We start from the raw sequence: 19821 nt of genomic DNA on the forward strand, positions 1-19821 counted from the left end.
CTTGTCCACATTATTTATCATTTTTAGACCTCAGCAAGCAGGAGACTCAGTTGAAGGCTGTAAAAAAAATATAGTTCATCATCACTATCACAAACTGTGACGGACATCCTGAGCGCCGTATTCTTTACTCTCACAGGTTTAGTGCTGTGATCACACTGAGGAGGTACATCCAAACATCTGATAATAAAAACACTTTTGTCTTTCACCAGTAATGAAGTGGTACGAGAAGTATAAGAAGGGAAAACGTTTGTTAATAACATGTTGGATTTGTTCACTACACAGCATCATGTCCCCCCCCCCTTTGACTGATGGTATATTCCTATTATTTTTACTCAATTTCAATGAATCACGGTGGATTTGAAGTCCCTTAAACGGTTTCATGGACATTCTTCTCACATTTTGTCCACCTGTCTTTCTCAACATCTCCTCTCTGCTGTTTGAACTTGGTGGACCCCAACCATGGGTTGCGGCGCTCGGAGAGAAATAAGGTCAAAGAGTCGGAGAACGATCGGCTTGTTCCTCCAGATCAGGTAGAGGGCAAAGTCTTGGAGTTTAGAAGTCTGAGTTGGGTTTATTTCACCTGAAATAAGGCGGATCTTGTGGAAACGCATCATTGCTTCAGCAGATTTTCCTCTGTATAAGAATAGTCTGTTTGTTTAAAGTGATTTTATTCACATTGGAGTATTCAACTTTCCTGTAGAGGAGTGTTACAGATCAGAAGTAGATGCTTGTATTCTGTTACTCTGGGAAATGATTTCTATTCTTCGGTGCGTTTGCTCTGCTGGTGAACGTCTGAGATGTTTTTATCGGGTTTGATGGGAGGCAGAAATGAAGTCACTGCTGCTTCCAATGATCAACCCAGTCTGTCAGGAAAAGTGTGTTCATAAACATGAGAAGGAGATTACTGAGACCGTTCTGATGACTCGTTGAGAACATGAAAATTAAAATCTCCTTTCTCTTCGATTAAACCACAAGTTCGGCAGGATCAGGCCGGTGTTTGTACGGGACTCTGGAGTAATTTGTTTACCAAAACAAAATCATGTTTTCTGTGTTTCTCGCTGTGTTTTTTATGGTTTCCACCAGTCAAAACTGATCAATAATGAGATTAAAGCCTTCTTTTTTTTTCATTTTATGAGTAACCAGCATGATGCAAAAGCGACGAAGGAATTCATCGTTCATAGATCCTATTTTGCAAAGGAATTTAAAACTCCTTCCTCTGTGGTTTGGACTTTAAATTCCACCTTTGTTGGTCAGGAAGACTTCAGCTTAAAGCATCCAGTCTGGCTCGGTCAGACTGGCCAGACTGAAGCCAGGAGGCAGACGGCCCCATTTAACATGAACGCCTCTGTGTTTTCCTTTTTTTAGGCTTTTGAAGGGTTTATCTAAGGACAGCAGCATCCACTAAGACAGAGTCTGACTTAACTTCAGACTGAGCTAAGCTGTGCTGTCTCCTACTGCCAGTTCATGGGCTTAAACTCTGTAAAACTTTAGATTGAGTGACAGGAACTCTGCAGTTTTTATGTGCAAAAATTTGTGTTGTTTTATACTCATGGCTGTCACTTCACAAAACCAAGTACTTGAGTGTATCGACATTTGAACTCTTTACAAACTCTCTGCACTGTGAAGGTCCAAAACAGACGGAAAGAATGGATATGCATCATTTCTAGAATACTTAATAATAAAATATGGTGGTTTGGGGAGAGCCTTAGTCGCATGCACCTGTCCGGGAGGTTGACCCGTACAGGTGCATGCAGCATGTTGGGTTGTCCGGGTTTGTGAGGGGTCGTAGGGAGGTGCAGCCACATCTTATATGGAGCACAGGCGTGTCTTGTAGTTTTGTTGAGGCTTGTGTGGCCGCCATGAAAACAAAACGTACCATTGTTGTGTGTGTGTGTGTGGTAAGTGTATTGTGGAAGGATAATATGAATTACACGCACTTATGACATATGATACGGTTGATGATGTTGTACAGTGCCCTAACACCACACTCTAGTTGTTATAAGCTGCACGTACTGGCAGCTTATAATTATGATTTAGCCCCAATGCTGCACACGTGATGCAGAAGTGCGGGTAGGATTTCCACACAAACTACACTCCGATTGTCTAATTTCCACATTTCTAATAGTCAAGCTGCACGATAGGAGCGCACACTTATCACGTGAACAGCACCAATGGGCTGTTTATGGTCTACAGGCTCACTGAGCGGTCCATAACCTTAAAATTTGTGCGGGCCACCTGTGTGACCCGTACAGGTTTGCCCATTCTACACTTGTGAAAGGCCTGTATCTACCTGTAAAGCCAGTTGTGAATAAGGCTTAAGCAACAGCCACACTGACCGCAGCAACTCACGTTCAAGCGACCACTTTCAATGAAAACCGCCGGGTTTCAGGTTTCTGCGTTCAAAACAGTCACGTCCAGGCGTCACAATGCAAGTTTTTAATTCCGTTCTGGGACTCTAAGAACAAACCGGACGTTCGCTGAACGCACGCTGAAAGTTTAACCAGCTGAACTTTCAATCGCTTGAACATCAAATAGTTGAACTTTGACCAATCAGGGACTTGGATTAAGTGTCAACTGTTGTAAACATGATCTTCCCAGCTGGAATTATGACACCAAGTCTTTCATATATCGAAATAGAGCTGTGAAAGACAAAGCCAAGAACAAGATTCACCAAATTTGCTCTGCTTCGACATATAGCACCAAACCTCTTCCAACTGTAAGTGATGGAAATGCACTTGTGAACAGTATAAAACAAGAGGAAGAAGCCCCTCCCTGCCTGGCTTGTCCGACATGCACACCATGGGGTGAATGCGCGTTCATAAAGCTGCGTATAGCTCATTCTTGAATGTGTAACACGACCGATGTGAATGTAGCACCAAAGAAAAAGTGCTCTTGGCAACTTTTGCTGTTCCAGCAATGAACTCACTTGATTATTAGTCCTGTTTGCAAAAATATTTCTATACCAGCCGAATTATTTACCCCAACAAGAGAATCTATGAAATCATTTTTTGTCAAAAAAAACTAAAGCGTAGAGTCTGAATCAAGTGTCTCATTTTATTAGTCTAAGCATTTTAGACAGGCTGGCTGTAGCACATGTTGGTTTCACGATGGTGGTACATTTCAGGCATTTTATTTCTTGACTTTGCGAGAAGTTACATTTTTTTGGTGATTTTATTTTTTACAGGAATCCGTATGGGAAGTCTGGGCCTGTTCCTACAGTGTGCTACCTCGACCTTCTTCTCTCTGATCATGAGGCGTTTGGTTCGCCGCTTTGGTTCCCGATGGGTCTACCTGAGCAGCATGTGGAGCTTCACTGTCTCTGCTTTGGTCATCTGCCTGTCCAAAAGTGTTGTTTTAGTCACTGCAATGACGGCGCTTACCGGCTATGCCTATGCAACGCTGCAGACTCTGCCTTACACCCTCACCTGCCATTACCACAAAGAGAAAGAGGTACGTGACCCACGGTAAAAATGTCAATGTGTTTGGACCAAATGTTCACAATTGACCAAAGTTTTTCTAATTTCAGCTCTACATGCCAAAGAGAATTACCAAAAGCAAGCGTGAAAATGGAATAACAGCCAACCGGGATTCTGTGCATTTGACTGCTACGAGAGAGGAGGAGGATGAAGAGGAAGGCCTTTTGAACCATAAAAAGAGGTCGTCTGATCAGCAGCCCCTCTTCAGCCCGGGCAGTTTTGAACAGCTGAAGAACGGCCCGTCTCTCCGCCCCAGCGCCGTCGAGCAGGAGGAAGCAGAGTCAGGATTTGAGAAGCGCGGCGTGGGCTTGGACTTTGCCATCCTAGACAGCACCTTCCTCCTCTCTCAGGTTTTCCCCTCCTTCTTCATGGGGATGATTGTTCAGTTTTCCCGCTCAGTCACTGCCTACATCGCCTGCTCCGCCCTCTTCGGAGCTGTGGCCATCTACCTTGCCGATCACGTTGTCTTTGACCAAAAAGACCTCAGGCGTTGAGACTTGGTGCTACAGATGGGGGGGTGGGGGGTGCTGGTGTTTGAATTGTAAAGCTGCTACAGATAGAGCTCAAGAATGCACTACTTTTCCACGGATGCCTCGTGGTCGTTTTTATGTCTGGTAGGTTTTGAAGAAGTAACTATCCCAATAGTTGGGTGATGAGCAGCGAGCAACTTTACCAACCACCTCAGCCGATGACTGTATATGAGAACTGGACTGAGTGACCCTCTTCCCCATGTCGTTCCAAGCAGGTATGGCTCCAAAAAGCCAAAATGCAATGGACTCCTAAATAGCTTTTACTTACTCAGTCATTTTATTGGTCAGAATAGGCATTATTGCTCTGCTATTTTTTTTTTTTAACATATTCTTGCTAATCCTCATTGTTTTCACTTTTTTTTTAAATTTAGTGCAGGTTAATCAACTTCTGAACTGGCCAATCAGATGCCTCAATGAAAGTAGGAGGTGCCTGCTGGCCCCCACGTCCAACATTCTAAACATTTGACAGATTTCGTGTATCCCACTTTTAAAGTGGTAGGGGTGTGGCCTTCTAGATCAGAAAGGGTTTTCTATGGGTGACGTCACACTCAGTCCAGTTCTCAGATACAGTCAATGACCTCAGCCATGTGTGCAGGTCAGATCCGCCAAGAGCTCTTGAATTCCGTATGTAAAGTCGTTTTATTGACCCATTTGGTGCCCATCCTCTTCCTCAGGCCCCATCAGCCACTTTTACCTGCAGAACTCTTCAACCTCACACACAAAACCGCAAACTTTTCTTTCTAAATTAAGTTCCTCCTGAGCTAACCCCACAGTTTTAAATGTACTTTTGGTTTAGAAACCTGTTGCGTAGTTTGGCTTTGGGTTCATCTTCTGTTATTAATTTTAGAATGGTGGTGACTGGTCATCTTATTTTATTTAATTTGTTTTCACAGATTATTGTCCTCTTTCATGGTCACTTTTTAACAGACTTAACCCTTGTGCTATCCTAGGCACTTTGGCATTGGGAGTTGGGTCATCTAGACCAGTGTTTTTCAACCTTTTTTGAGCCACGGCACACTTTAACCTTGACAAAAATCCCGCGGCACACCAGCATCCAAAAAAAAAAAAAAAAAACAGAAATTCATGGTCTGTATTAGAGGGCTACATTGGGTTGGGTCCCGCCGGGTCCCGCGGGACCCAACCCAAATCTCGCGGGATTGGGCGGTTTCAATTGTGCTGCGGGCGGGAGCGGGCGGCAGAAAAAAAAACCCGCGGGATCAGTGCTGCCATGAATATCTCGTGAATATATATTAGCAGACTACGTTAGGCTGAGCGGCTGTTGGATTCTTATGTACTGAAGCTCCGTGAAGGCACCAGGTAGAGACGCCCAATGGCCTCTGTCATCTAACCTGCTGTTGGGGGTGTGCAACGCCCCGCCCCGCCTCTTAGTGTGTTCTTTAAAGCCTGATACCGCGGTCCCGTGTAGGCGGAGCTACCAGCTAGAGGTTCTGGTCTGATCGCTGCATGGAGCGATGTGTGCAAAAATGCATGATAGACACCAAGAATGTGGAGAGATCAGGTTTATAATTTTGAAGAGTTCTACTTGGTAATCATGTTTCCATGTTTGGGTTTATAAAATCATCCCAGCGAAAGTCTGCTTCAACTCCCGCAGTGAAAGCTGCGTCTGAATCTGACGCCCGTGTTTCCATCTCTCTGACAGAGTTTGAAGCCAAAGCCCCTCCTCCGCCTCTTTACCTGCTTTTCCTCTCTACCTGTTCACCTGTTCATATACTCTGTAGCTGACAGTTGTTTTTCCCCGCGCTCCCAGTGTATTCTACAGAGAGAGCGCAAAATACGGTCATCATAGGTTAACACGATAGTCAGGGTAGATAGCGCAGCACACGGATGAAAGAGCTGTCAATCTATCCGGCAACACTGCGCGGATAAGGATGGAGCAGGTTACCTGGCAGGGACATGATGTCAGTGGATGAAGCAGAAAAGAACCTCAAACGAGGTTCATCGTGAGTCACGCATGGTTCTCAGATCTGCGAATCAGCAAAACTGGAAAAGGCTGAAGCCAAAAGTATTTTTCTGTCAGGAAAAAATTAATTCATAGATTTTCAGCTCTGTTGAACCATTAATGTTTTTTTCCTCCATAAATTCAAATGACTTTGACCTGCATCTTTACCGGCTGGTTCAGCGTGCTTCAGGCCGTCTGTCTGCGCGCGGACACACGCACACTTTTAACCGAACATAATTTGTAAAAATATATTTAATAATTAAGTTGCAAATTTCAAAAAAGAGGAATGCATGAAAATATGAGGCTGGAGGAGGGACACGAATCTCTTAATTAAACTTTAATATCATCAAAACAAAATACGTGTTTTTTTCCTGCGGGACGGGAGACGATACAAAATCAATGCATCTCTATTACTGTGCGGGACTTAATTCTATGAGTTTTGCGGGTGCGGGCGGGAGTGTAACGCATACGTTGCGGGAGCGGGTGGGATTGGTCAGAAATTCAGCGGGCGCGGGCGGGAGCGGGATGAAGAAAATAGTCCCGCGCAGGGCTCTAGTCTGTATTGATCGACAGCCCTCCCCCACCCCGCCCGCCCGCCCGCAATCTCACGTGTATTTTTGTGATAATTGTGGCCGGAAAAGCAGGAAGTTGCGGCTGTTTTTTCTAAGAGATGAAATGAAAGTTAAATTAGAAAAATTTAGAAACTGTTTGTTGGGGTTTCAAGGCGTTTCGCAAGGACAACTCATTGTGCGCTGGGACAATGGCTCTTTAAGCCAATGCATCATGGGAGATGTAGTGTGAAAAGTGCCGAAAACTTGCAGAAAGACTGGCGTCTCTGAGATTTATTGTATTGTCCACTTGTTTCACGGTCTGACACCGGACTCTGTGGAAAGCTACACCGCTAAAGACGAGCTTTAGCCGGTATTTTTGTTAGAACTGAGCGACTTTATCAGCAGAATTAAGAACAAGGAAGTGAAGACTTTAGCACTTCTGATTGGTCAGACTGATGACATGTGATTAAGCCTTCAAGAATGATTGGTGGAGACAGTTAAAGGGGCGGGACTTTTCCGCAAACTGTCATAGCTGCAGGTAAATCGCGGTAACGTAATCCTTATCAAAATGTCTTTAATAGAATTAAATAAACACAAAGAAAAAGTAATTTTAAGATCTTTCATATTCCTAACTACTCAGTGTTTTATCAGGGCCTGTATGGAAGAACAAAGAGCTGATATCCTGGAGATGGGAAATGTTTTTAGATCAGTGAATGATTAATGAGGGCAATTTCTCCACGGCACACTTGACCATCTCCCACGGCACACTAGTGTGCCGCGGCACACTGGTTGAAAAACACTGATCTAGACCCACTAGACAGTGCGGAAAACTTTTTTCTTCAATGATTTGCGATCTTCACTGGTGTCCATGGATTACATGAAATCCTCTCCACCTTTATCCACATTTGTCATGGATAACACCTCAATGGTCATCTTGACTCCATAGGATAGCACAAGGGTTAAAAAAAAAAAAAAAAGTAGCACCATATGACAAATCCTACATTTCCCATAATGCTAACCTGTGGCATCTCTCATCAAACCTGAGCGACACAGATTTTTGGTGAACTTAAGTGCTCTCCATGATGAGTAAAACTGACTCTGTACAATAGCTGTACAAATGGAATGCTGTATTTCATCATCATCATCCCTTTAGTTGTTCCCTATGAACAAATTGTGCCATCTATAGACAATATTTTTGTTACACATTTGAAACTATATATTAATCCCTATGGGAGTGTTATTAGGCAGCCTGTTGAAGTTTTGTGTAGCTCCACCCCCCCTCAGACTATTTGAAGCAATGTAGTATAGTTTATTTTTGATTTCGGTTTGCTTAAGCCTCCAACCTGCACTGCTGCTTTATAAAAAAGAAAAACCACCCTCTCTGGTGCCTAAACCTCTGGAATAAAATAAAAAAAACATTTAATATATGACAATCTAGAAGATCAGACGGGTTTATGCAAGGTTGGTGGCAAATAGTCGGCACTAGTGCGAGGTTTGTCTCTTTAAAATTCCATAGAAAGGGTTCGGTGGGTGACAACATTTGCTTTTATGCTAATGTGGACGTCATATGGATGAAGGCAGGGACACGCCGACTTCTGATCATGCCTGTGTAACGTGGAGGACAGTGTGAAAAAAACATGAGCAATTATTCAGGTGGGAGGTTAATAAAACTAAGTGTGTGTCGTTTTTCACACTGTATCCGTTTAAGACGAGGAAGGCCGAACCAGAACTGCTCTCGGCTGGAAACCCCCCCCCCCCAGAGTTTTCTCAACCCTCCACCCTTCGTGTGGGTTTGTAGATTTTCACTAGGTACCCCACACCTGTCGGAAGGTGGCAGGTGAGCTTGGAAAGCTAGGTTAGTCGTGTTGACATCACAGCAGGGAACCCAGTTTCTGTTTTAAAATATTGTTTAGCAGGAGCTGTATTGCCAGAAAAAAAGCTAAATTATGCAAGTGCCTGGATATGCTTTTTTTTTTCCAAACCTCTTTTATAAATATGTATTTATTTATTATGCTTGTATCACAAAATGTTGTGTTTTAAACTATAAGACTCTTGGGCATCTTTTCTAGGTGCACGGGTGAAGGTTGTTTCTGTGAAAAAGATAACTTATTTCTACAGATTTGCTATGAAAGCTTCTTTAAAGCTGTAACTTATTTCAAATGCTTTATCTTGTTGCTCTGGTACCTCCTCAGAGTGGGTTGGGCTTTTTTTTCACTATAATTGCAGTGTGTATGCACTGAAAACTTGATATCTGTTTGACAGTTGAAACATTTGATGGATTATTTTCCCTTGGTGGAATGAAGTGCATTTTGGGGGATTTGTGTACCTTTGAGTTCAGGGAGGAAGCATCATCTTTGTGTGTTTCCAGGGATGTCACGATTGTCAAAGTGCCAAATGCTGAAGACTGTGAAGGCCTGGAGATGTTGTCTGGATGAGATTCTTATTTTTACAACATTTGAGTTTTTTTTAAACTGTCTGGTGCATTCAGGTTCGACCAAAAAAACTCCTAAATCTCTAGCACCTTGTGTGCAGTCAGCGAATAGATTTTATACCAAATAAAATTACTGCATTGACAAGGAAGATCGGCTCAAGAGTGACTTTTGTGAGACTCATTACTTTTGTTTTTATGTTTAAAATCTTTGATTTTTAAAGACCGTCTTTGCTGTGAACCCTCAGAACGCAGTGGCGTTTCCATGGAAATAGCGCCACCCTTTGGATATCGGCAGGAACTGGCGCGTGCTGCCTGGTGCGCAACAGCGTTAGCCCCGCTGACGCACTGACGAGCCGCCGGCGGCAGAAACAGTTTGAACCGACGACGGTCGCTCGCGCGCTGGAAAGGTGCCGTTGTGTGACGGCTTCCTGCGCCCTTTCCAAGTTCTTACGCATGGAGGGCGCGCGGGGGGTAACACGTCACTGGTGGCCTCAGCTTTTCGGTAGTGCTTTAAAAAAAAGGGTGGGGGGGGCGAATGCGCGCTGAGGTCTTGAACTCTGTTCTTTGCGGATCGTTTGCTGCAGGTGTCCCGCTGCGCCTGCGCCCCAGCTGAGTGTAACAGTGGGGAGGGAAAGGGGGGGGGGGGCATATTTGTTGAGAAAAGTTTTGAACTGTAGGAAGGGGAACCACAAGAGCCCTGTCATTGCTCTCCGGTGACAAGTGGGCCCGTTTTTACACCTTCACTCTAAATAAGGAAACGCTCTGACAGACATATGACCACCCACCCAATTTGGGAGCAGCCCGTGCGCCCCCCACCACCATCACGTCCCAGGCCGCTGATCACCCTGCCACCAATGCAGGCTGTCAGTACCCCCTCAACCCACCGCTGCCCTGCTGCGTTCTCGCCACGCGCGTCCTCTCCCCGGCGATGAGGTCAGCGTGATGTCACAGGGATGCGATATCCTTGGAAAGGTTGGATGAGCCGGTTTCGGGTGAGAGTCTGCCCGGAGGATTTCTCCCGCCGTGAGAGACACCGTCACGGAGGAGAGAGAGAGATAGCACGGGAGCGTGCGTGCGTGTGTGTGTGTGTGTGTGTGTGTGTGTGTGTGTGTGTGTGTGTGTGTGTGTGTGTGTGTGTGTGAGAGAGAGGGGCGCGCGGAGGAGCTACAAAACATGGTAATCACCACCACCAACATCACCATCATCACCGCCACCATCACCTCCAGCTCCGCCGCGCGCTCTCCCGTCTCCTCTCCTCCTCTGCAGCGGGGCTCGCGCCTCAAACCCGCAGCCCTGCTCAGAAGCCCAAAAATAACCCTCAGCCAGCATGCCGAAGGAAGCAAAACAAGAAGAGCGGTATTTTTAGGGTCATTAATTTCGACCACGTGGCCCGAAGGTAAACCGGATGGCCGTTGCGCAAAGGTTCCTCGTCAGTATGTCCTGCGAGGCCGGCACGCCGCACTGGACGCTGACCGCGGCGGTTCTCCTGGGCTTCCTGCTCGGGATGGTGTCAGCGTACCCGTTACCGAGCAGCAGGACCAACGCAACTTTGCTGGAGAAACGATGGGAGAGCCTCTTCTCCCGCTCCGTGCTGGGAATCTCTGGGGAGAAACCGGAGCTGAACTGGGAGAGCGACTATCTGCTGGGCATCAAAAGAGTGCGGAGGCTCTACTGCAACGTGGGCATCGGGTTTCACCTTCAGGTCCTCCCCGACGGCAGGATAAAGGGTGTACATAATGAAAACCAGTACAGTGAGTTCTTCCTCCACCAATGTATTTCAATAGACGGGAGAGCGCCGGTCAGTCAGTCAGTCCGCCTGGATCCGCGACGCGCAGCTAGAATCTCCCCTCCGTTCATTTGCATGACCGTATCTCATCCGACTCTCTGGGAGAATTGAATTTCTTCCGCGGCAAAAACATATCTAATAAAAACAAGTATCCATCAGCACTGCACCCCCCCATAACCCCATACCTCCCCCCTCCTCCCGAGCTCAACCATGTCGTGAATGTATGGACGCTTTTAGACAACTTATTTTTACGCATGCAGCGCTGTGAGGGCGGTCCAGGGACGGGGCGGCCGTGCACGTCAAGGCAATCGCGCCGATAATTGCAATAGTCAGAATGCGCCTAATTGCACTGGATGCAGAGGAGGGATGCAGAACAAAGGCTCGGCATGCTGCGCAGCAACCTGCAAGGTTACACCCATAGAGGCAGGGAGAAGCACGATGCTCCAGTCACCATGATGGGGGAGAAAAAAGCCCGTCCTGGAGGCTGTTGCGCTCATTTCCTGTCTAATGTCATCTTTCTGTGTCCTCCATCAGGTCTGATTGAGATCTCCACGGTGGAGAGAGGGGTGGTGAGCCTCTATGGAGTCAAGAGTGAGTTGTTTGTCGCAATGAACAGCCGTGGGAGGTTATACGGAACGGTAGGTATGCACAGAATTTCCTTTATTGTCCCACAATATGGGGAATCAGGAGCCGCTTGCATTTTTCTTCTATTTGCATGTCTTGCTCTGGTCCTCTTTCGCCCCGCAGCGTCGGATTACATGTTGTGAAATCCATATATAATAATTCCAACATGGAATTTATAAAGCTCTATTTAAAGCGAAGCGTGCGAGGCGTACAGGGCCTATGGGTAAATAATGATGAGGTTAACAGATGCAGGACCCAGGCCGCTGCAATGTGCTCCTGCGCGAGTGGAGGTGGGAAACCCCCACTGACGCCAAGGGAACTGTCAGCAGAACTGAGAATCGATTTAAACGGCGCGAGCTGCCTCTGGAGGGCTTTGCGCATGTTTCCCGCACGCGCGCGCGGCGCGCTCCAAATGGGATGCGGGATCTGCAGCATCACAAAGGCTTCTGAGGCCTCGCATCTTTAGCAAATGAGGTGGCTGGCAGAATTGGACATTGTTTACACTCAAAAAACTCCCTTAGCAAAAAGAACCCTATTTAAGCACAAGTACACTTGAAGTTTACTTTTTATTTACCATATATTTATATAGCAAATTTAAAATGTTCCAATTTCGTCTAAACAAGTATTCAGTTAATATACTTACTAAATTACACGTACATGGTCTAGGATACTTATTGTGCTGAAGTATCCATAAAAAAGTATAAACTAAAGCATAAAGTGTGCTATTTTTTATCTCTTTCTCTCTTCCTTTACATTTCTTTAACACAAAAAATGATTTAAAATGGACAAATCTTTTTGTTCCTTGAACTTTAAATTAAAAACAATAGTCAAATGGTCACCCCCCCCCCCCACACACACACATCTTGTGTTTGTTTGTGTTTCCGTTACTTAGTTCCAAAGTATTTTTTCTAGATGGAAAATTCGAATAAAGAGATCAAACTATAAATCAGTTGGAGTAAAACTAAATTCTGTTGATTTGCTTAAATTCTACTTTAGTCTCAGATCAGATCAAGTCTGCTGTGCAGAGGAAACTGTTCAGAGATGTGGGAAATATCAGTCCAGACACATTTACCACTTTCCTTCACAAAAAGTTGTCTATGTACAAGTGGTCACACTAAAAGTGAGGCAGAAGTTACTTCTATATACTATCTGTTATGTATACTCGAGTATAATTAATAAAAATAAGTCCAAGCATACTATACTTTTTGCTAATAGGCTGCTGCTCTCGGCTCTCTTCCTTTACATTTTTTTAAATGGTTAAAAGTGGAAACAGTTCTTGGGTCAGTTATTTAGTTTTAAAGTATTTTTACTAAACAATCAATGAGAAAGAAGAGAGAAATATCAAACCTGTTCTTTTCTTTTGATTAAATTCTAGTCTCAGATTTAAAAATAAAAGCTCCTGATCAGGGGAATCTGCTTCAGACTTGTAGGAATAAACTGCAAGGCAACAATCAGTTTTTTAAGTCATTTGAAGTCTTTGGAAAAAAGTCGTCACATTTTTTTAAACATATTTTTGATAATATGAATTGGGTAAATAATAGTTGTCTTCGGGTCCAGGACACAGTCGGGGGGTGGGTTGTGTTAAGTGACTTCTCGCCGACACATGGCTGCTCGTTTGCGCGCTGTGACAGGCAGAATGTGAGCGGCTTAAAAGCTCCTGAGTGATGAAGCGTTAGCTTGTGAGCTGGCTGAGCATCCGATAAGAGATTGAATTAGGCTGCATGGTCTCCTGGTGGAGGCGATTTGACGGTAATTGTCATCCTGGCTTCAGTTTGGCAGGCGTGGTGGAAAAAAACACAACAGGTTCTGTGCTACCGTTTCTGATAAAGAACATTTGTTTTACAAACTCCATAAACGCTTGTACTGATTTGGCTTTCAGCTGCTTCAAAGAATCGTCTGTTTGTGAAGATTTTACCGCTTTTGTTGTTATTTTTAAACCATGATGCATCAAATCTTTTGAGCCAAACAGTTCTGTTCTTGGAATTGGGTCATATTCCTGAAATGCAAGGACATTTTAGAATTATTTTACCCAAACAGCCGAGATAAGATTGAAATAGTACATAATGAAAAGATAAGATGTTTCCTATTAAGGGTACCGTGGCCTCATAAATGTGGATAGCATCACAGAAACTGCCTTTAGAAGCTTTTGGATGTCAATTTCTTCAATGTTTGGATAGAATACTCCCAAAAACAAAAAAAAGATTTCTAATAGTCCAGTCAACAACTTTGAACTCCAGTCCACTTTAATTTAAATTTTGAGTGTTTCCAAACAGGAATTCCGCTGTTAAAGCTGATTATTTTGTAGAGGTCGGACATTCATGAAAGGATGCTTGACAGTTTTTTTCTTTATATCCTCTGCACAGACTTTTAGTCCAGAAATAGTTTTTGATTTCTGTTTCAATGAAACGAAGCCTGAAAATCTGCATCTTCGAGTTTCTGTACTCGATCCACGAATATTTTCCTCTCCATTTCCATCCCTCTATTCTGTCAAAACCTGTAATTTAAACCCTGTCTCCATATTACATGGATTTGTTCCTGTACTGTACCTACATGATCTGATGATGTGCTTTACTACACAAAGCAGCCTGAAGAGTTGCCTGCTTGAAAATGTCTATGATGTGCATTTCTCCAAAATCAGCTAACTGACGGGATTGAGATGTAGTTTTTGATGTCGCTGCTTCTACCTGAAAGATGCGACTAGGCAAGCTTGAATGTCACGTTTGAGCAGATGTTTAGGAACATGTGGAGGAGCTGTGCTGTGCACATGACGTTTTAAGGTTGTACGCCGCCTAGTGAGTGTGTAGAGCAAAAAATGTTTGTTTTTTCTACGGGCATGCTGCGTAGGGAACACTTACACAACACACACGGGTAAAGGACGTGTCACAAAGCAACTACGCATATCAAGCAATTCATACATGTTTCTTGCGTTTGTCGTTTGTCGATTTACGCAGATGTCCGTCGAGGGTTTCAGCTGACGGATCTTTATGCGAGTTTGGTTTGGATTAGTTCAAAATTCTGGGTCGGTTGAGAATTACACGGTTTACACGTATTGAATTGCATATAAACAGCGCAATTATCACGCAGGGTTCACGTTTTATGTCGGTTTGCATATTTTATTTGTATGTCTTACGTGGTTTTAACGTGGTTCACTAGTGATACATCTGTGAACTTTTCTCACTTTTTCCAGCCGTGTGGCTGTGCGACACGGCCTTAAGTAAGGGTGAAGTAGGTGAGATGGGATTGGAGACAGGAGCGCGTTAGTGCAGATCACGTGACAAGTTCGCAAACCTTCATTAGACAATCAGTGCGTAGTTTGCGTGGGCATCTTGTGGCCCTTATGTATCACGTGCAGACCCCGAGCATGCGGCTTTGAGTGCGGTCAGTCGTACGACAGCATCAACCATAAGTCATACGTGCGTGCAACTTCTATTAACCATACAAAAATGTCACTACACACTTACCACACGCACGACAATGGTACGTTCCATTCATATGACTAACCCCTTAAGCTTCCTCGGGCCCACTTAGCCCCAAAACCCACAGCACCAGTACGGGTCAACCCCACGTCCATGTGACTAAAGCACCAGACATCAGATCTTTAGGATTTCTCCCTTCCTTTGCAGCTAACATCCTCCGTTCCTGTTGACGCTGACCCTGAGCCATGGTCTCTGTGTCTTTGTTTCCTCCAGACAGTCTTCCATGACGAGTGCAAGTTCAAGGAGAGCTTGCTCCCCAACAACTACAACGCCTACGAGTCCCTGGTCTACAGAGGATCCTACATAGCACTGAGCAAGCATGGCCGCGTGAAGAAGGGCAACAAAGCCACAACTGCCATGACCGTGACGCACTTCCTACCCCGAATTTGACGAGACAAATGGGCAATAACAAAACTTATTTGCACATGTGGATTATTTCCCAGGTAACACAAATACATATAGGTACAAACACAAAAGACAACGAGGACTGCAAAAGCAAGAAACACAGTTATATCTGACAGTATTTATTCAAACTTTATATGTATATTTGGGTAGCTTACTTTGTTTTAGAGATTTTAGAAAATGCCATTCTGTGCTGCTTTGATGAGTTTTACCATTTTGTGATTTGAAGGGGGATGAAGAAGTATGATTTGTCCCTTTCTGTTTAATGGGTGCTTGCTGGAGCTGGTTGTGTACCTGCCCTGATAGTGGACGACCATTTGGCTACTTAGGAAAACAAAATGGAGATCTTGTTATCTCACAATAACATATCCTGAGAAGAAAATGTACAAAAAAAAAGCTAAATGTGTGCATGAACTTTCCCCTCAGAGGAGTGTCTGTTTACCTTAAAGTGTTTTGTTGTCATTCAGTAGGAAATACATTTCCCATCTTCTATATTTTATTGTCAATATCAGGGCAACTTGAGCACTTGGTGGAGTATTTTTAATTTGATTCTTTGCTTGGTCATGAGGTGGCTGTGCCTTTGATTCCCTCTTATGGCCCCCCCTTTTACCCTTGCATGCGAGAAATGTGGTGCTCAAGTCAGAAATAGGAATGATGCACAAGTCGTTACTCCCTCAGACCCCACTGGGGACCTTAACCCAATTCCTCGAGGGTCTGAGGTTTCTCTTTCCATAGTTAGATCAATTCAGTAATCCAGACTCTATGCTACACAGTGGAGCCTCCAGCTAGCAGGGAAACTCGGATTCAGCGCTCCGCTGATCCACGTCTCATCCCGAGGGAGCTTTGACAATCCCAGGTTTTATTTTCTCGTGTACCAGCTGCGTCGCAGACCAGAATGAGTGTTTGTGTCATGTATGTGCGTGTTTACCTAAAGGATGCATGCCAAAATGTTTTCTCTGTGTATATTTCAGACTTTTTGGTCGTTTTTTAAATTTTTCCCTCATCGGAACACCGCAGACCTGACTCAACGTTGTTCCCGCGTGATGGATTGAGTCACGTCCGAACAGCTGCTGGCGTCTCGCGACGATGCACCGGACTAAAGCAGCAGCTCGACTTTCACAGCCGTTTTAAGTAGCATTCATGATGAAACCAACGCGTTCAGGCAGTTCCCTGTAAATACAACAGGCTTCTGCAGCAACGCAAAGTTGTTTAAGTGTCAAAGTTTGTCTAGAAGATACCTGGAACTGATCCTGCGTTTAAATTAAAAAACTTTTTATTAACAAGATTAATTATCTGTTTTTAAGCTATTTATGCATAAATCGGACAGATCGATGAGCTGCAGTAGGGCTTCTCGTTTCAACCAAAGGGTATTTATTTATTTATTTATTTATTCAGTGTTAATACAAATGTTCATTCAGGCTTTCTGAATGCAGCATAGGAAACTTGAACTGACGCTCTCTGAGATGCTGTACTTTTTCCTTTGTGGAAACAAAAGGAGATGATGGAAAAACCCAGCAGAGGACAGAGGATCTGTGTGAGGTTCCTTCCTTTGGTGTTGAAATAGCGAAGCGTCAGACCTGTGGCCTCCTTGTTGGTAGATGTCAGACCGGACGGTCACCGCAGGGCTCCAGGAATCCTGTGCATCTGAGCCACTTTTGGATCGGGGTCAGGGAGGTGAGCATTCTTTCCCCTGTGCTACTCCTATTGGCATTTTGTTCTGGTCCATTGCAATATCGTTTTGACGCTTTGTGGAGCGTTACAACTATTGCATAAAAAGACGAAGCGCTGGAATATAACTGCAGCGAGCGTCTTGGCGTCAGCTTAGTGGAATTGGTTTTCCAGATAGTAGTGGTGCTGCTCTCGTAGGTTTGCTCTGTTTTACTAACTTTGAAGGAATTCGGCGGCGTTTTGGGGGAGTTTGTTCGGGCTTTAAGCTCCAGCTTGTGTATATGTAGCACAGTGGTCCTCAATCCCCAGGCTGTGGACAGGTACCAGTCCGTAGACAAAAAAAATAAAATAAAACACCACCTACATTGTTTTGATTCTGAAGGAAGTTTTATTTTGGAAAATTACTGGATTCTCCCCAACACATTTGACTCATTCTTGTCAAGTTCCTCTGTCACATGTCGAAAATCCATCTGTTACTTTCTTGAACCGCCAAACTAAAACCCCCAAACTTTCAAAGTTGACAAAAAACAAACCTATTTGAAAAGTTTCCTTTAGCAGAAAAGAGCCAGAGACTAACTTTACAATAAAAGAAAGCTGCATTTAACAGACAAAGACCGCAATATTAACCTAGAATACTCAGCAACCAGCTGTCTAGTGTTTTCAGGACGCTGCTAATAAAGTTATTTAAACTGTCGATCTACGTTTATCGTTATATTTTAGTGACTATTTTGTTTATTCATCCGTTGCACCTTAAAGTCTGACGAGGGTGAAGTTGGCATCTGATTGTTTAGATTCCAGTTTGACAGTAATGGGTTAAAATCTATATCACATTTGAATGGTTCCTACTCAAAATCAATTGTATGTATAAAGTATAAAGCAGCGTTATATATTTTTACAAGAGATGAAGATAAACTTTACCTTCAAAAGTTAAAGGATAAAAGATAGACGCCAATTTCAGCCTCGTACAGGTCGGTCTACGAAAATATTGTCTGACTTGAAACCGGTCTATGGCCTGGAGAAGTTTGGGGACCACTGGTGTAGCAGACTTCAGCAGTGACCCAAAACCCAATCGACCGTCCTTCGCAGACCCAAACACACCCCTGACGTGTCCCGTAGCTGCCAAAGTGGAAGACTGAGTGTGATGGCTTTACCGTGACTGGTTACCATGGTTATATGTGACTGCGTGGACCCATGCACAGGAAGGGGGGGCAAAGAAGACGACTGAATGAGCTTTGGTTTGTAGTTTTGTAGCAACAAGAAAAATGATTCAGACGCTTCCAGCAAAGAGATGCTTTTAAAAATCAGATGGACTGAATACTGTGATCCAAAAGAACCACTAGAGACTCCAGAGATTTTTTTCAAATGGAGGGGGTTCCACTATTAGAAACTTCTATTCTATTTTTCTTGATCATGTCACTGATCTTCATTGCTGGTTTCTTGGCATTAAGGGAGATTATTTGTCTTTTTCTTTGTAAGTGAAGATGCCATTTTCCTAACGCCCGTCTCCTTTCGACTTGGAAACGTTTTGGTGCGTTTCAGAGGACGCTGTCTGCACAGCAGGTTTGGTTAGCAAAGAGACAGTTTGACAACTGATGACGAGCTCAGTTTGCGAAGAAGAGGAAGGAGAAAGTTGAGCTTCGTCACTGAAAACCTGCAGGAAGAATGACTGACTTCTATTCTACGACTTTTGCATGATGCTATTGTGAAGCATAAAAGGTTGTAAAATAGAGCAGTGGTAGTCAATGGTGAGAACTTTCTTTTTTTTTTAACTTCCTCATTTCCTCAATCTGCATGTAGAGTTCTACGTGGACTGGTCATGTCTTACCCCTTTGACTAAAGGACCCGCTGTCGCCATCGTCCTGGTTTTTAAAAAAACGCGTCGGTTCACAGGAAGCTCGGGTCTTCTGGGAGATCTGGGATCAGACTTGTGTGTGCGCGCGCGCGAGTGTGATTCCCTGTGTGCCGGCAGCCTTTGTGTTTCTCTCTCAGTTATCTATTCCTGCACTGAGGTGAGAGTGCTTCCTCTGAGTCCCCCCTCCTTTTTAACATATACCTCACCTTCTGCCTTAGTTCCGATTATTGAAATGATTGTAAATTTGTTTGAAACAACAGACTTCTCCAATCATTTGTTTCTGAAAAATATGATGACAAGTAAAAAAAAAATTATATTACAAATTATTTTCCTTTTATTTTTGTACGTATGTGCTGTGCACAGCAGTCAACTGTATTCCTGAGATGACAATAAAGGATGTTTTGTAAAATCTTTTGTGATCGAATTATTGAAAGTTGTGTTTTTCCGTCAAAGGCAAACACACACATGCAGACACACTCTACACAACTTTGAAAGCTGAAAAGAAATTTGCATCAATTCTGACCAAAAAAACAACAAAAAAATTCATTTAGGCAGAAGAATCTCAAATATGATAAGCCGGTTTAGGGCGCCCTCAACTGGTTAAAAGGTGAAAAGTTTTGCAGGTTGAAAATAAAAAAAACACTTAAAAACTAGAACTTTTAGCAGTTTGTAACTCTCTGATGAGAAATCCAACAATAATGATTGGAAAACTGTGGTACATACACATCTAATCAATGATCCAAGCATCTATGCATTACAAAGGAGGCGACATTAAGGGTTTCGCTGAAGTAAAGCAAGACTGACCTGAGGTTACCAGGTTTTTCTTTATCAGAGGGGAAAAAAGGCTTAGGATTTAGAAACTTGGAAGAAGAAAAAAAAGAAACCCAAAGAAAATGACAATTGAAGGTGACCGATGGCTGGAGGGTTTCCACGGTGACAGAACTGATCCATCCCCGAAAATAATTGAATATATTTTGACCTTGAAAAACAAACAAACAAACAAAAACAACTCTTTAATATCATACACATTCTTGTAGTAACTTTTATCACTTGTTAAGCTTCTAG

General features: G+C 43.8%; 3 protein-coding genes across 6 annotated transcripts in view; 2 read left to right on the forward strand and 1 right to left on the reverse strand.

The window, feature by feature from the left end:
- Nucleotides 1-5041, forward strand: part of LOC101158020 (solute carrier family 45 member 3) — a 28355-nt gene extending 23314 nt beyond the window's left edge. For all 4 annotated transcript variants that reach the window (XM_011476478.4, XM_078949022.1, XM_020704250.3 and 1 more), the window contains exons 5-6: nucleotides 3185-3450; nucleotides 3527-5041. In XM_011476478.4, the coding sequence (XP_011474780.1) occupies nucleotides 3185-3450; nucleotides 3527-3970 (710 nt within the window). In that variant the 3' untranslated portion in view covers nucleotides 3971-5041. The remainder of the gene's footprint in view (nucleotides 1-3184; nucleotides 3451-3526) is intronic.
- The window catches only part of e2f4 (E2F transcription factor 4), an 89638-nt gene that overhangs the window by 58317 nt on the left and 11500 nt on the right, over nucleotides 1-19821 (reverse strand). The window lies entirely within an intron of this gene.
- On the forward strand, nucleotides 9911-19165 carry LOC101174421 (fibroblast growth factor 6). The gene is made up of 3 exons (XM_004069837.5): nucleotides 9911-10699; nucleotides 11269-11372; nucleotides 15048-19165. The coding sequence occupies exons 1-3, from the start codon at nucleotides 10354-10356 to the stop codon at nucleotides 15222-15224; spliced, it is 627 nt and encodes a 208-aa protein (XP_004069885.1). The 5' UTR covers nucleotides 9911-10353; the 3' UTR covers nucleotides 15225-19165.

Source organism: Oryzias latipes, chromosome 6 (assembly GCF_053564925.1).
Source record: "Oryzias latipes strain Hd-rR chromosome 6, Olatipes_Hd-rR_3.1".
Lineage (NCBI taxonomy): Eukaryota > Metazoa > Chordata > Actinopteri > Beloniformes > Adrianichthyidae > Oryzias > Oryzias latipes.

What these genes read in the sequence shown, in the direction of transcription:
- LOC101174421 (XM_004069837.5), top strand. Translation starts at nt 10,354, where the DNA reads ATGGCCGTTGCGCAAAGGTTCCTCGTCAGTATGTCCTGCGAGGCCGGC. An exon ending in ACATAATGAAAACCAGTACA is followed by an intron (nt 10,700 to 11,268) that starts GTGAGTTCTTCC and finishes GTCCTCCATCAG; the next exon opens with GTCTGATTGAGATCTCCACG. An exon ending in GTGGGAGGTTATACGGAACG is followed by an intron (nt 11,373 to 15,047) that starts GTAGGTATGCAC and finishes TGTTTCCTCCAG; the next exon opens with ACAGTCTTCCATGACGAGTG.